The sequence below is a fragment of the Haplochromis burtoni genome, unplaced genomic scaffold, assembly GCF_018398535.1.
Source record: "Haplochromis burtoni strain Fernald_Lab_line unplaced genomic scaffold, NCSU_Asbu1 Contig_285, whole genome shotgun sequence".
NCBI lineage: Eukaryota > Metazoa > Chordata > Actinopteri > Cichliformes > Cichlidae > Haplochromis > Haplochromis burtoni.
The window spans coordinates 91217-108312 of NW_024582646.1; the positions used below are offsets into that span (position 1 = coordinate 91217).

General features: G+C 38.0%; 1 protein-coding gene across 3 annotated transcripts in view; it reads right to left on the minus strand.

The window, feature by feature from the left end:
• Window positions 1-11746: 11746 nt before the first annotated feature.
• Window positions 11747-17096, minus strand: part of scfd1 (sec1 family domain containing 1) — a 37488-nt gene continuing 32138 nt past the window's right edge. For all 3 annotated transcript variants that reach the window (XM_042227854.1, XM_042227852.1, XM_042227853.1), the window contains 6 exons: window positions 16352-16405; window positions 13922-13974; window positions 13783-13816; window positions 13047-13112; window positions 12036-12104; window positions 11747-11936 (listed from right to left, as the gene is read on the minus strand). In XM_042227854.1, the coding sequence (XP_042083788.1) occupies window positions 11913-11936; window positions 12036-12104; window positions 13047-13112; window positions 13783-13816; window positions 13922-13974; window positions 16352-16405 (300 nt within the window). In that variant the 3' untranslated portion in view covers window positions 11747-11912. The remainder of the gene's footprint in view (window positions 11937-12035; window positions 12105-13046; window positions 13113-13782; window positions 13817-13921; window positions 13975-16351; window positions 16406-17096) is intronic.

Genomic DNA, 17096 nt, shown 5'->3' on the forward strand with positions numbered 1-17096 from the left:
AAAGAAATGAATTACAGTAGTCCAGCCTGGAAGTAATAAATGCATGAACTAGTTTTTCAGCGTCACTCTGAGACAGGATATTTCTAATTTTAGAGATGTTGCGCAAATGGAAGAAAGCAGTCTTACATATTTGTTTAATATGTGCGTTGAAGGACATGTCCTGGTCAAAAATGACTCCAAGGTTCCTCACAGCGTTACTGGAGGCCAAGGTAATGCCATCCAGAGTAAGAATCTGGTTAGATACCATATTTCTAAGATTTTCAGGGCCGAGTACAATAACCTCAGTTTTATCTGAATTAAGAAGCAGAAAGTTAGCGGCCATCCAGGTCTTTATGTCTTTAAGACATTCCTGCAGCACCCATTTATATCTTAGCATATACACTAAAAGTTCTTATTTATTATATTTAATTATATCGGATGGAAAAAGTCCAAAACACAAGTGTAGACAGAGGTCAAATAAAATTTAATGAAAGTTACACCAAGCTTGTTACACCAGACAAGCAGCCGGGGATGGCTCCATAAGGGGTGGGTTAGCTAAGCCAGTCTCCTCGGTGCTGTCCAACTCCATGTGTTGTCCATAGCCGTCCTAAAAACTCCCTGAAAAGCCTTCAGTTAATTCAAAAGGCTGCAGCAAGAGTCCTGACAGGGACTAGAAAGAGAGAACATATTTCTCCTGTATTGGCTTCCCTTCTGTTAAATCCAGAATTCAAAATCCTGCTCCTCACATACAAGGTCTTAAATAATCAGGCCCCATCTTATCTTAATGACCTTGTAGTACCATATCAGTCCATTAGAGCACTTCGCTCTCACTCTGCAGGCCTACTTGTTGTTCCTAGAGTATTTAAAAGTACAATGGGAGGCAGAGCCTTCAGTTTTCAGGCCCCTCTTCTGTTGAACCATCTTTCAATTTAGATTCAGGAGACAGACACTATCTCTACATTCACTTTTTATTTTCCTTTTTGCTAAAGCATATAGTTAGGGCTGAATCAGGTGACCCTCAATCCTCCCTTAGTTATGCTGCAATAGGTGCTGCTGGGGGATTCCCATGATGCATTGATCTTCTTCTTTAGTCACCTTTTTCACTCAGTATGTGTTCATACACCTCTCTGCATTAATTATATGCTATTATATATTCCTGTCTCTCTTGCATAGCATGTCTTTGTCCTGTCTTCATCTACTCAACCCCAACCTGTCCCAGTATTTGGCCGACCCCTCCCTGAGCCTGGTTCTGCTGGAGGTTTCATGTTAAAAGGGAGTTTTTCCTTCCCACTATCAGCACTTGCTCATAGAGGGTTATATGATTGTTGGGCTTTTCTGTTAATGTATTATTGTGGGGTCTACCTTGCAATATAAAGCACCTTGAGGTGACTGCTGTTGTGATTTGGCACTGTATAAATAAAATTGAATTGAATGACACTAAAAGCAGATGTAGTATGACCGTCTCAGACACACACCTCTGACTGTGAGCCCTGATGTTTCAATCTTTTGTTTGTGAGGCGGAAATAATCAGAAGAAAGGTGATAAATAAGCAGCTTTTTTATGATGTGTGAATTTAAAGGCTGCACAAAGGGTCAATAAAGATGAGTTTGAAGTACTAGATACTCAAAGTTCAAGAATATAAACATGGAGGGGATCAGTAATAAAAAGTAAAAGGTTTTTCTGTAGCAATGGGCCTTTAGCAACAGGGCAAAATTGCAAAATCACAGAATCCAGAATTTGTGTCATCATAATTTCTGTTATCAATTAATGTCAGTCTCATTTATCATCTCTGTGGCTGTGGTTATTGTCATGGGGAAAGCAGAGTCCAGAATCATCTAGGTAACAAAAGAGCAGAACTGTGTGTCGGTATACTAGCAGACCAGACAGCAATAGTCAGGAATTCTGTTTGGTTAACTCCCAGCATGCACCTTGTAAAATGAGAAGGGCGAAGGGAGGAAGGTAACTGGAGCAAAGATGAACATTTTCTCAAACTCATGCCGGTTCAGATAGAAAAACAGAAGGGCAGAGAGGTAGCGTATAAAATGTAAAAATGACCACTTCTCTTGTCAAAGTCATCTGATCAGGTCTTTTAAATTATTTCTGATGGAAAATCAATTTCCTGGACTCCACTTTTCTTTTTTTAGCTTTTGACTTATTAGTTCTTGTTCATTCACTTTGAGTAGGTTTGTTTTGCATCTCAGGACCTCATGGGATGAAAGCTTCAGTCAAAACAGTCCTGTTGCCAGGCAGACTTTGAGCTATCAGCAGCATCGTTGTATGAAATCTCCACAGCCTGCCTGCAGCTCACAGGTGCTTTTGTAAAATGATATAAGACGGTGGTTATTTCTGACAAGCAAGATTAACAGCAAGGCTGACGTCTTTACCCAGAGTAGAAGAACATTTCATTTTCAAACTGCATGTGCTTTGAATGTCTGGTTTCAAGACTCCACTGATCTAACTTTTCTCAGTCAGGTCAAAAATATTTTTTTTTTTTTTTTTTTTGCCTGTCCCGTTTGGCTCTTTTGCCATCAGAATTGTTGTCTAAAGGCAAAGAAAGATACCCAACGGATTTTACTTTACCAAACTGACCATCCCAGCCTTGCCGTAATGGTCCATTTGATTCACCTTTTATTGTTTATTTTATTTTCACTTACTGAATACGGGACAGACTTGACTGGGGGAAAGAAGGGGAGAAAGAAAGAGGGAAAGAGAAACAGCTGAGAAGAGGGACGGGGGAGAAGGGCAAAAGACAAAAACCAACAAAACGGGCAGAGGAAAAAAAAAATGCATATATCAATCACCTGGATCACCTGCTGAGAAAGAAAAAAGAAAGCAAGCAGAAGAGAACAAGAGTAATAGAATAAACAACATCACAATGATATATGTGAATATGACAGTAAATACTAAATATTAAACATTATTGTGCAGCACATAAGATCAACAGAACACAGTGTGCTTTGAGGTAGGAGCCAAAAAGGGTGTAGTTTGTGGGTGTGATCACCCGTGTGTACACCTGTGAGCATGGACGCGCTTGTTTTTTGTTTTGTTTTTTTAAAAGGTTCCTTCATGTAATAATCTGCTAGAGGGTGTGGGGGGGCCACAGCCCCGTCCTCCAGGGCGTGAGGCAGGTGTGGAGGAGATCAAAACTCCAGACATCCAGAGGCCCCCAGAACACAAGAGACCAAGGAAGACCAACAGAGGGGCAGCTGCGCCACTGTCCCGGAAAGAGCTGAGGAGAGTCCCAGATGAGGGCTCACTCAGCAGCCGCGGAGCAGAAGCCAGGGGGAGTTGCAGTGACGAGCCCGTGAGCTCCGCCGGCAGCCAGCCGGTCAAAAATATTTTCACATTGAAATATCTGCAAAACAAACAATAAACCTACCAGCTTCAGCTACATTTTGTGTTACTTTTAAGTGAATAATAACATGTAAAATGATGATTGTTATAATGGTGAACATTGAATTGTAAGTGTATCATAAAAGTTTGTTTCTTTATTAGTCCTTCATTTATCCAGGTTAAAAATCTCATTTCCAAGAGAGACTTGGCATCATGGCAACAAAAGTCAAAATACATGTACCACATAAGTATCTAACATTTTTTGCGCCCTTCCTGTTTTCCTTGTGGTATCCAACACATTTTAATATTAGAAAATGATAACCCGAGTAAATAAAAAAATGCAGTTTTTAAATGATGATTTAATTGACCAACTTGACAAAAGTTGAACTTTTTGGAAAGTGTGTGTCCTGTTGCATCTGTCATAAAACTAATACAGCATTTCAAAAAAGGAACATCGTGTCAACAGTAAAATATGTTGGTGGTAGTGTGATGGTCTGGGGCTGTTTTCCTCATGACCTTGAAGATTTCCTTTGGTAAATGAATTCTGCTGTCTACCAAAACAACCTGAAGGAGAATGTGCACTGAAGTGCACTTGGGATCTGCAGCAAGACAATGATACAAAACACACCAGCGAGTCCACCTCCGAATGGCCAAAGTCCTGACCTAAATCCATTTGAGATGATGTGGTATGACCTTAAAAAGATGGTTCACGTCTGGAAACCCTCCAGTGTTGCTGAATTACAACAATTCAGCAAAGATGAGTGGGCCAAAATCTCTCCAAAGCTATAAAAGACTTGTTGCCAGTTATCAAAAATGCTTGATCAGGTTTAGGGGGGCAATCACTTTTCACACAGGGCCATGCAGGTTTGGATTTTTCTTCTTCTAATAATAAACAATTTCATTTAGAAACTGCATTTAGTGCTTACTTGTTTTTATCTTTGTCTAATATTTTAATTTGTTTGATGATCTGAAATATTTTCAGAAAATCAGAAAGTGTTCAAACACTTTTTCACATCATGTTTTGCTTTTGTCCAGTCAAATTTTATCCTCCTGTGAAATGTTCTTGTGCTCATTTTAGTGGATAATTTGATTGATACACATCCCATCACTCAGTGCTCTCAGAAAGTAATCCCAATCCCTGCTCCAGCACACCTGATTCAAACAAAAATAATTTCCTCAGAGATCAATAAAGTACTCTGATTCTGATGACCAACTGGATATTATGTGCTGCAACTATCTGGTGTTTTTGAGAGGGGAAACTCCTTAAAACCTAAAACAAGAATATGGTCTTTCCTTTAAGACATTTCATCCGAGAAGCTTCTTCAGTTCCAAGAGCAACTGAGTCCCAGATTTTAAACGCTATGGGAGTGTCCCCAATAGGGCCTATTGATCTTCTACCTAATCACACAAGCTAAGGTGTGAAAACGGGTGTTGGTCACAGGCCAAGGTTTCGGGTGAACCCACTGTGAAACCTAGCCCCACCCTAGCAACACTGCCAGTGACCAATCACAGTCCGTAAAGATGAGCTGCTTCCACAGTTTAATCCAGTACAAATGAAAAACCTCCTCAATACGGAAGCCATGGCTGCTGACTTATTTGAGATGTAGATAGACCTATTAGCTGTGGTTTAATGGGCGGGCATGATGTTATTAGCTTTATACCTGTTCCAGGCCTGGCAGAGTTCAAACAGATCTTAGTTTCTTTGTAAATCTTTTATCAGATGGGCTCCTTGAGAGGAATGTCTGGAGCAGGAATGAGATCTGTGTATATCATCTCCCATAGAGGTCTTGCCAAGCTTGAAGGGGAGGGCCAAAACATGACGAGAGAAAACATACTATGGGACCCTGGCATCACAGGAGATTAATACTGTTTTTCTTCAAGGTTCTTTATTTGTCACATGCATAGTCATACAAGTAGAACACACAATGAAATGTGTCCTAACCTGTGCAGACATTATAAACAAGAAGTAAATTTAAATTAAAAATCTGGAAATTGAAATTAAAAATCTGAAAATGTGCATTTTGCGAGTGGAATGTTAAAGTGTTTTGTGCCATGTTAGCACAGCAATGCACTGAGAGAAGCTGACTTTAGAATATGCAACAAAACAATAAATAAAATAAAAAACTAAAAAAGAGCACAGTCTGGATGTGGCTGGGCCATCTTACTGCCACTGTCCACATAATTTAAAACTGTTGTAACAGAATAGTCTGGCAATGAAGCTAATCTGCCAACAAGGAAAAATATCCACGTCCCCAAAGGCTACATGGAGGTTCTGGTGTAACGAGGACATCCAAATAGTAGATGAAAGATATCCAGTTCAAACTTACTGTTCTGTACAACATTCATCTTTTTATAAATTTGGCTAAGAAAAGGTTTTACAGTGATCTCAAATATTTAATAATAATAAATATATCTTAATAAATAAATAAAGTCTCTCCATGAATTTGCTTAATGGCATTCAACTCATATAATAACTGATGAGGACTACAGATGGAAAGCAGAAACTTCTGGTCTGGTCTAATTTCTTCAAGAGTCTGCATACCACTAACTACTACTACTGACTAACCAATGCCATAGTTATTACAGACAGCAAACTAGTCACTGGCACTTAATACCATATCTGTTGAGTGAGAAAAGAAAAAGGCACATGTGCGTAACTGTCACAAAAAGAGGACAGGAACTCTGATGCACTTGTGATTTGTGCAGTTAAGAGGTTTTGCCGAGTGTGACTCTGAATATTTGTTGAGCAAAACTGACAGAAAAGGTAACAGAGATTGGGGACAAGTGTCCTTGAATGCACCACAAAGATTCAGATTTGTTAAAAGAAAATCTAAATGGCTACTTCTTTTCTTTTCTTCTGAAGAAAAGAAGCAAGCTGTCTGAAAGGAAGAAAATTAATCCGCAATCTGGCCAAGTGAAGCAGTTCTTTGTACACCTGGATCATTTTCCTCCTGGATTAGTGTAAGTGTAACGCATAACTTCCCCCTTATTTAAAAGCACAGGTCTCCTTTCCATCTGAGAACTAACTATGAGGGAGTGGAAAAGTTGCAGACACCTGATCTATGTGTGTCAGTGTCCTCTGAGAACAAATAGCTCTTTGTATGAGTCTTCCATGTCTCTATTGCCAAAAACCTTACGGGACCAATGTTACTGTAAGACATCAGATCAGGACGAGTTTGTCAAGTGTCAACATGATTCAAACAAAAGGTCTAATGGACAGCAGTTGCCAAAACAGGAAGAAGATGGGTACTAATCAGATGCTTGAAAAAATGGATGGAGGTGATAAAAGATGAAAAAGACCACAAGCTGAATCCAAATACAATTTAGCAATTTGAATTTAAACACAACACATCATTGGAAATACCATGCAAACACAACGAGCAGCAGAAAAATTATTGATTTGTCATAATCAAGACAGACTTTAGTCTGTAGGGGACACTGCTGAGGCTTTTAGTCCACTCTAATCCCAGAACATCCTTTTTACATAACAGTTAAACCCTAATTCAATGTGAGCTGTGGCAGTATTAAAGCAGAATTAAAAAATGCTTAAAGTGCTCTTGGTTGCTTTTGAGGTCCAACAGGCTGGAATAAGAACATTACCGTCGATGTGAGTGTTTCTGGACATTTCCTCATTGACAACAGGCTGCTGACTGTCACGAGGAAAATTCTGATAACTGGATAATAAGAGATAACCAGTTCCAGAGCAATGTGATTATGATGAGTTTTTAGGGCCACAAGATGAAGTGCCAAATTATCTGCTAAGATCAGCTAGGTTAGTCAACTTTGCCTTACCCGGGCTAATTAGTACAAATTAGTGTAAAGGAAATTAAAATGTACGAATTTATTTCACCAAAAGCCTAAAGCAAAATTTTCCACAGGGCAGGGAATATTATTTGTAAATATAAAAGGCTCCAGAAGACACCACAATCATAGTGGAGGGGTTCAGATTAGAAAGTCAAATCAGACAGACTTAAACTACAGATGCCTTTATTAGCACATCTGACTGAGACAAGAAAAAACCAAAACAAAAAAACCCTCACACTGCAGGCTGCTGATACATGAGCTGACATTTGTATACAGGGGAGTCTGCCTACATTTTCCTAGAGCACAACTATAACAACAGATTTTGCTGATTGTTAGTTTGCTGATTGTTGTGAACTTCGTGTTGTCTTATCAGTGGATTTACACTGATAAGACAACACGAAGTTCAAGCGTGAACTTACTCACATTTGTTCTGAATTTGCAAAACAGTGTATATGATATAAGACAGTGACACTGTTAAGAACTAAGAACTTTCTAAACTGACTAGTTGATTTTTCCCTAAATAAAGCTATTATGTGTTGTCTGGGAACAAAATGTTAAAGATCAAGAGGAAAAAAAATCTGATAATATACAAGATGCAAAATTCTTTCTCTGAACCTCGTGAATTCCTTTTCTGTCTATTTCATGAAAACCTTATTTTCTGTTTCTCCCGTTTTCTTTTATTATTCTTATTCTCTTATTCTCTAAGCACTTCTAACCTTTAGGTAGTGTGTGAGGGTGGAAGTCTGCAGCATAAAAAATTAAAACGGAAACGTACACGATATCAGTTCAAGCAAATTGGTGAACTATTTGACATACAACATGGGGATCTGTCACATTTCAATAAGGATTCACAGCAAATTTCTAACTGCAGAGTATGGATCAAGTGGTTATTTTGTTCTGGTCAAAAGGATGACAATGCTGTGAAAGTACTTAATTTCTAATATTATTATTATTTCTGTTATTTTTCATTTGTTTTAGAAGACGTCTCCTACAAAATGTAAACTCTGTTTAATGTTTCATAATTTGTCATTAAAAAGATTGCAGAACTGTGCTTAAACAGCAAAGGTGTTCACTTGTATCAGATATGTAAAAATCCATGACTTAATTTATTCTGTGGTACAAAGTCAGCAGTGTTGGGAAGGTTACTTTTAAAATGTATTCCATTACAGAATACAGAATACATGCCCCAAAATGTATTCTGTAACGTATTCCGTTACGTTACTCAATGACAGTAACGTATTCTGAATACTTTGGATTACTTAATATATTATCATGCTTTTTACAACAACGTGAATGTACTATTGCTGTGTGATTTATTACTATTACTGAAGGTCCGCGACTCCGAACTGTAGTAAAGGGACCTCTGACTAATACGGCGGGGTCCCTGTCGGCTCGTAGCCGAAAAATAGCTTTACTTTGTTGTGTGGGTCAACTTTTCTTGCGAGAGACAGAGAGAGGCGTTGAAAGGCTGCTCCAACGGAACTTATTGTTTTCGGAGGAAAACACGAACACGGTGTACAGTCGAGTCTTAATAGCTTACTTACAACTGGGCTCGTCAGGCACTCTTCTTGGCTGCAGTGGTTATTATTATATTTACATGCTTCCAGCTCCCGTTTTTCCTCGATGACAACTCGTACCTTTCCACTCCCCTTTTTCTCCCTCCTCGCGCTCACAGACACATAACGTGTATGGCAGTCCATTCTCCCTGCAGCACGGACTACACTGCCCATGATGCTACATTCTTTAGAGCTATGCTTGTAGCATTCTGCCTGTTAGCTTAGCACAACAACAACAACGAAAAGGCGCTCTCTCACCCAGGAAACACACAGTCGCAGAGAGAGAGAGCGTCGCCCTGTAACCATGGCAACCGTAACGCTGCCGCCTGGAACAACAGAACGTAGCTGTCAAACAAAACCCAAACAGTCCTGACCCGCGACAAAATGAAACAGGAAAGTACCGCAGTGTAATCCATTTATTTCAACAAAGTAACTGTATTCTGAATACCACCTTTTAAACGGTAACTGTAACGGAATACAGTTACTCATATTTTGTATTTTAAATACGTAACGGCGGTACATGTATTCCGTTACTCCCCAACACTGAAAGTCACTGAGCAGAGCACTTCACCAAAATCAAAACAAACTGCCATGAATGAATACATTAAAAGGAGGCAGTCTGTTGTCTCATTCAGCTGAACATCTGCCTTCATCATAAATTATTGAAATGTTTTAACAAGCTTAATAAATAAAAACACATCTGATATAAAAAAAACAAACCCTGAAAACAACAGTGCGTCTAAATAACAAATTTTTACCTCTGTAGCTTATAGTTGTTCATCTGGATGTAGCGTTTTCAGTGGGAGAAAGATAAGACAAACCTTTATTAGTCCCACACATGGGAAATGTTTTGGTCACGGCAGAAAGAACAAGTTGAAGAGAAGTAAAAGTTAAGAAAAACACATTAGAACAGGACAAGAAAAAAAAATAGAATAACATACTATACAACAAGAATAAAATACTTTATTATGGTAGGAAAAATTGCACTTGGTAATACTGCACATCAGGGAGACAGTTACAATTATGTATGGGATGTGTGTGTGTGTGTGCGTCTGTCTGCACATGTGTGGTCATCTGCAGAGACCATGTTGTAGAGTTTGACAACAGTTGGAAGGAAAGACCGGAGACTCTCCGTCCCACATAGCGGGTGCCGCAGCCTGCCACTGAAGGAGCTGCTCAGTGCTGTGAGGGTCTCCAGCATGAGGTGGGAGATGTTGTCCAACAGGGATCACAGCTTGGCCACCATTCTCCTGTCACTCACCACCTCCAATGGGTCCAGAGGGCATCCTCTGCTGGGGACAGGAAGAGAATGAACAGGCTGATCCAGAGATGCTGCCGCCCAGCAGACCATACTGTAAAAGATGACCACCACAGAGTTCTAGAAGGTCTTCAGGACTGGGCCCTTCACTCCAAAAGATCTGAGTCTTTCCCCAACTCTCTGTGAATGGTACTTATGGCCATGTATCAATTGTCATTAATTAATTAAGTAATAACCTGGTGAGACTGAAGAAGTCACTTGGATAAGTGATGAAACGTTTCTCAAGACATTAAGACAAATAGTTTATAATTAGATACAAGATAATTACTAACTATTAGATATACTGTATGGCCATCTCAGAAATCGGGGGTGTTTTTAGTCATCCATGGAAATTAGAAGTGAAAGATGGAGGTGGAGGGAGTGGAAATATTGTTTGACAAAACCAAATGAAGGCACACTTATTGAAACAATCCCCAGCTCTCTTCGCAGGCCCATACAATAACCTGGTTCAGAAGCTTTCATCGACTTTGACCCCCTAATCCAATGTTGTAAATGTGTTCTTACATAGTTTCAGGAATACACAAACAGCCTCTGATGAAGATAATAATATTTGAAGCCCCCACAACACAAGTATATCTGAATATGACTGAAAGACATTACTTACAAGCAGAAATGAGATTTTAACTGTTTTAGTAAAATGAATCCAGAACATATCATCTTTGAGGTTGCAAAGTGTCCTTGTTTCTAAGCTCTAAAACAAACTGGTCCCCACCTAGCCAATTAAACGAGCACACACACACACACACACACACACACACGCAGATTAAAATGCCATGCTGACATAATCCTCAGTGTGAATTCTTTGTATTTGGTGCTGTTACTACATGGGAAAGAAGCCAAAGTAAGAAGTTAAAGTCCACTTTTAATAAATGTCTCCATTAGGGATTTTGGAAAATCCCTTCAAAACAGTGGTTTTAAACACACATCTGGGTTTTTCCAACACCACTGGTTATTTTAAAGACACCGATATCACCTGTGACCAGAATCAGTTTAATCAGTGTGTACTTTTTGAGAGCCATCTTCACAAACGACAGAAAGAATCCAAATGTAAAAAATATAAAACAATGTGAAGTAAACACAGAGTAACACAAATAATAATTTTAAAAGGACAAATGAAAAAATAAAAACAGCTCAGTGATGACTGTCTCTATTCCTGCAGTATAGATTTGAGGTCTGTTTCCGTTTCAATGCACAATAACTTTTATCACAGAACCAGTGTTACCAGCTTCAACTGAAGGAGACACATGTAATTATAATTATATAATAAGTATAAAATACAATAAAGCACTTTATGGGATAATAATGCGAAACGTTCTTAAAGGAAACATCTACATTTCACTTAGTGACGAGTTATAAAACAAATATTTTATGGTCTTCTGTCCACAAATTAACCAAATGTAAGAATTTTGTTTAAAATGCTGCATTTAAACATAATCAATTTCATTTTCATTAATTGCAAGAGGAATTGAAAGTAATGTATCTACTTCTAATTTTCCATATATTTAGCTTTAAAGTAGCTAATACCTTAAAGTATTAGCTACTGATAGCTACAATTGAAACTTAGTGGGGGTTTTAATGCACAAAACCTAAAAAGGAAATTTTTAGGTAGTTGCCCAAATTCACATAGCAGGAGGTTCTTTAAAGATGAGTTAAAGACACACTTGTCTAAAGACGATTTTGTAGTTTTATGTTTATGTATGCAGGAAGTAATGTTTAATGCTCTAAAATATGAAGAAATGCGTGACTCCAGAGACAGTGAGTTGGAACTGTTGAGCTTTATTAGTAACGCTTAGTATGAGGAACAGAAATTACAGTGAAGACAGAAAATATTTAGTCCATTAACAGAACAGAGCAGATAAAACAAAGTGGAATAAAGATATCGGCAATGAGAGAGGGAGATTCACATGTTGTCAGTGTCCGTGTCACTTTTGGCCAAGTTGGGAGAGCTGTGAAAATGAAGACCACAACAGGTTTTTAAATAGACACAATGAAACGTCTATGGGCTTATTGGCTTATCCCCTCACTGGTGCTGTGTGGTTCCTCACCTGTTTGATGAACTGAGACGCATTGAAGAGCTCACTGCAGCCATAAACAATCTTCTTCCCCTGCTTAGACTGGAAATGCAGAAAAATAAAATGAAGTTTGCTACTGAACCTATTATTGCAGGGAGAAAGTAACACTTCCACACAAATACTGTTGTTTTTCCAATCTACATGTATTTAACACCTTTGGTGTTAGCTGGTTGTTCGGTGGTAATGTTGCCTCACAAGAATAGAGGTTTTTGGGTTCAAAGCACAGTAGGGCCCCTCTGTTTGGAATAGGCATATTCACCCTGTGCTTGCGTGGTTTTTCCGTGGGAGCTACGGTCTCTCCTACCATCAAAATCACTAGGTTAATGCTGCCTATATCAGGAGGTATTCAAAGCTTTCACTTACTGGCAAAAATAAAGCTCTGAACTTTGCAAATAACAAAAATGATATAAAGAGTCTGCATGCCATTTTGTTATGTTAGTGTTAGTATGTGTTGTAAGTTTGGTCCAACAAACTTTGAATATTAGTATCGCAGTTATGACTTGCTCATGTTGGTCACTTTATTTCACACTGTAAACTGTAAAGCTGCTTCGTTGGTCATTTTAAACCACTTCAAAGTCCCTTTAAATCTCAATTGTAAATTTTAGACTGTTATTAACCCTTTTTTACTCCAAAGTGTACATTTACTCCCCTTACCTCAGTCTCAAAGTGTATATATGTTTATTCTTACTCTTCCTATATTTATTTTTGTTCTTTTGCACTGACGTCGTCTCGTCTCTCTATATACTGTACTGTATATAGCAGAAATGACAATAAAGTTTACTTTGACTTTGAGTACATTTTCCCGACTTCTATTTTATATAATGTGACAGTGTTTTCACTGAAGGACCTAAATTGTTTTAGTGTCATTAAACTTTAAGAGTTTTAGTTTGATATTTAACCCATCCCATGTGAAACTACACTGTATTCATCTAAAGAGACATCAGACTAAAATATGGAAAAGAACTTTGAAATGTACTACCGTACCTTGGTGTAGTCCACCAGATTCTGGTACTCGATATAGTTTCCTCCACCCACTACGAAGACGATGGCCTGAAACAGCAGGAGGTAAAAAATCAAGCTTATATCAGAGGATATGTTGAAGGTGATGGACAGAAAGACTGCAAATGATTAAAAAAAGCTGCTGAAGTGATTTCACAGAATGAATTTCAAGTATAAACACTGCCAAAGACAAAAGTTTTATGAACTGAAAGAGGTAGACGCCTCTAATTGTATGCAGGAAATCAAGTTTTATTCCAATATTCAGGATTTGTAATTATTTACTTCATTACTATACTTATGTATGCATTTAATTTCAGATATGTTTTTACTTGTTCAAGAAATCAATTTTGTGATATTGTATCTTATTTTTTCACATCTATAATTACTTACTATAATAATAGTAATGTAATTACTAGTCCCACAGTTACTGTTTTATGATCTACCACAGACTTGCTCGCATAACTGTTGTTTTACATGTGATTGTGTGGTGACGGGATTAATAAAAGTCCAAATCAAATTCAATCTCATAAAAAAATTCCAGATTTGAAACTCTGCAACTTTCATTACAGCTAAGAAACAGTTAACTGTGCGTTATGAGAGAATCATGTGCGGCAACAGAAATTCCTGTCTGTCTTGTGTTTCCTTTCAACTTTTGTTTATCCTGGAAATAACCTGAACTGAATCTCATCAGTCAAACTTTGGTCCAGATACACAAATTCACCTCCTGAAACGGGTTCTTGTTCCTAGGGATGGAGCTGAAAGAGAAGGAAAGGATGATGAGACATCTTCGAGTGTATTTTACCCACCGAGAAGATGAGCTCTGCCAAGCTACAGATGAGATTTTGGATTTGTTTTCATACCTTTCACTGCCTCGCAGCATCTTTGGGTCAAAGTATCGATAATCATCTGTTTCCTTAAGGATCAGATAGAAAATTTTTTTTAGTCAGACGTACTACACATGACACACTTATACTCAACAGCCACAAAAATAAACCCTAAATAATGTAGATGGTAGAGGGATATGTAGATTGGTTTGGCTTTTCTGATATTATTAGATGAAGAAGAGCCTCCGATTTGTAACTTAAAAAACAAAACAAAAAACCTGCTGGTGTCAAAATGTAAAACAACAACAACAACAAACAAAAACAGAGTTAACCAAATTGAAAGCACGACAAAGGCAAAAGATTTATTTCACAGGTTGACCTGGTTGTTTTGTCTCTCAGCTCCAAGGACTAAACACAGACAGAATGACACAGCACTGTGTCTTTTGGCTTACTGTCACATGACCTAGATGCAGGTGGGTACAGGTTTAGTTCAAAGTAGTATTTGTACTGGAGAAGGATCGTTTTTGTCAGTGATGTAAAAGCCCAAGCAGACCATGAAAAACAAAGACGAGTCAGATTTATCATCTTCATATTTTCCTCATTTTAATGACACAGTCTCCCACTCCATCCTAAATTAATTACAGGAAATCTCAGTTCTTATGCAGACACTCAAAAACAGCACAACCTATTTATTAGCTCAAACTTAAAAAGTATTTCCTTAACTGCTTTGAGCCGGTGTCTACAATGGCACCAGTAGTTTTTGAGGTCAAAATTAAAACTTGTGCCAGAGGACCTCACAAACGCAGAAAAAGTTAAACTGTGTGTTTTCATCTGAAGTGGGATCCATATCTGTCCAGAATAAAACGACCAGACTAGACCTTAGGGTGGGATAGTCATTGGAATTCTGATGAAGCACTCTCAGGGATGTCAGAGTGTGGCATGCAGTAAGACCCACATAGTCAAAGGCTGGCTGTTTTTGTTTCTTTTGTGTTTTGTTTTTGTTTTGTTTTGTTTTGTTTTTCTTTCCATGCTTTTGTTTATCTCTTGCTTTGTTTGCCCCCCCTCATTTTGGTTTGGTATTCTCTACTGTTCTGCTGCTATGCTGATGTTTTTTTTTTATGTGATGTAATCTGTCTCCGCAGTGGACTGTAGTGTTCTAAAAGTACAATAAAATATTAATCACAAAAAAAAAAGTTAAACTGTGATTTTCTAAAAGTCGTTGGAGACTTTAAAGGCTTTCAGTTTGTCCACATCAAGAGAAAATCGTACAAAAACCTCCACTGTGAACAGCAACATGGTTTTATTACGTGGCTTTATCTGATTAATGTTAGTATTAATATTAATATTTTATCTAACTAAAAGATGAGTAATAACCTCTATAAACTTCTCCACCATTTTGCTATACTTTAACTAAAACATAACCTCGAAATGCAACAGTTTTACACTGAGGACAATCTGATAGAGGGAGAATGTGCTCCGTTTCTTTTATCTTCATCCGAGACTTCCATCCCCGCTCCACCCTTTCCCTTTTTATTCACAACAACAGGACCTTTGTTGGTAGTCTGTAACTCCAGACGCTGAGAAACCTGCAGGGTGTGTGTGTGTGTTCACTTGCAAGTCTGTCACTACAAGGACCGGTTTAAGCTTTGAGCAGAGACATTTGGGACTTAACTTCAAAAGGAATTTTTGACAGTTCAGAGTTTGTTTTAGGGTTCACGTTAGATTCAGGTTTTGCTTTGCATGCATATTTGTGCGCATGGTCAAAATGAATACACGGGCTGAGAGTCAGAAACTGCACTTTCAGTTCAATGTGATAAAGTGTGTTTGCTAGTTCACGTGGGTTCAAACATGAGTAATAGAATATGTACTTTCCTTCCTCTCACACATGGACCACAGCAGTTAATATGAAGCTAATGTAATTTGTGGCATGTGTGTTGGAGCTGTCAATCACAGCTGAAGTGACACAAAAACGTGTCTTTCTTCTGAGTTTCCTCTCACCAATTAAGTTATGTTGAGGCCTACAGATATGCAGGTCTTACAGAGGAACCTTTCATATTTTCTTTAGCAGAGAAGTTCTACATGTAATATAGAGTACTCTGCAGTTTTGTATTCACACTATACTGTACATGGTAAGCTGCTTTTATATCATGTGTCTTTCTGTCGGTCAACTTTACACTTATATTGTATATTAAAGTTCCATTTGAGTAACTTTTCTTTCACATCAAGAGAAAACAACTTAAAATGATTCACGTAAAAATGCGGCTTTTTGGAAAACTTTTCCCAATCTGTACCGCAGAAGTGGACACCAGAGACACATCAGTGGGACTAGAATCCCCCCCCCTTAATACTCGTATTAAGTGTTTCTATAAAAGAGCTTGGGCTTTTCCCGCTTTTCACAACACTTCCTATATTTTTAACTAATATTGGAAATATGTTTTTTAAATCATGAACAAAAACAAAACTCACAGGATGAGACTTCATCTCCATCAGGTTGTCCAGGATACGGGTAACCGGAAGGTTCTGGGGGAAAAAAAGAAACAACTTTTAACCTCCTAGGACCTGGCGTCCACATATGTGAACATCACATTTTGGGTTATTTAGACCAAAATACTCAATTTTGCTCTACAAGGGCCTGATATCCACTTACGAGGACATTATACTGCTACTGTTCTATCAAAATTTTAAACGAATATCCTCATATGTGGCTCTCATTTTTCTTAAAAAAAAAATAAAAAAAATAAGGTAAAAGAAAAAAAATCTGCTAATTCTTTGTTTTTACATTCATCGGGCCCCAATCAGCCCAAATATCAGAGAGAAATGAAAAATGCACGTTGTGGAAGAGTTCGGGTCTTAGGAGGTTAAACATAACAAACAATAATGAATCTCTTACAATAAATTCATTTACTTTTTATGATATTTCATAAGAATCATGAGTTTGTGTTTAGGTTGGACTTTTTTTTCTTTTTAGTAGCTATTTTGGAAAACTGGAGTTGCAAGTGAAGAAAAAAAACCCAAAAAACAAGAATAACTTCAAATATCTTCCCTAACAGAGCATCAAAAGATGCATTCAAATCTACTCTCACTGTTAATAATGTTCTGGCAGCGAAGCAGAGCAGGTGACTTCAGCGGGTCCAATTTCAGTATGAAGAAAACAGACGCCACCTCCCTGTGTGTACGTGTGTGTGTGTGTGTGTGTGTGTGTGTGTGTGTG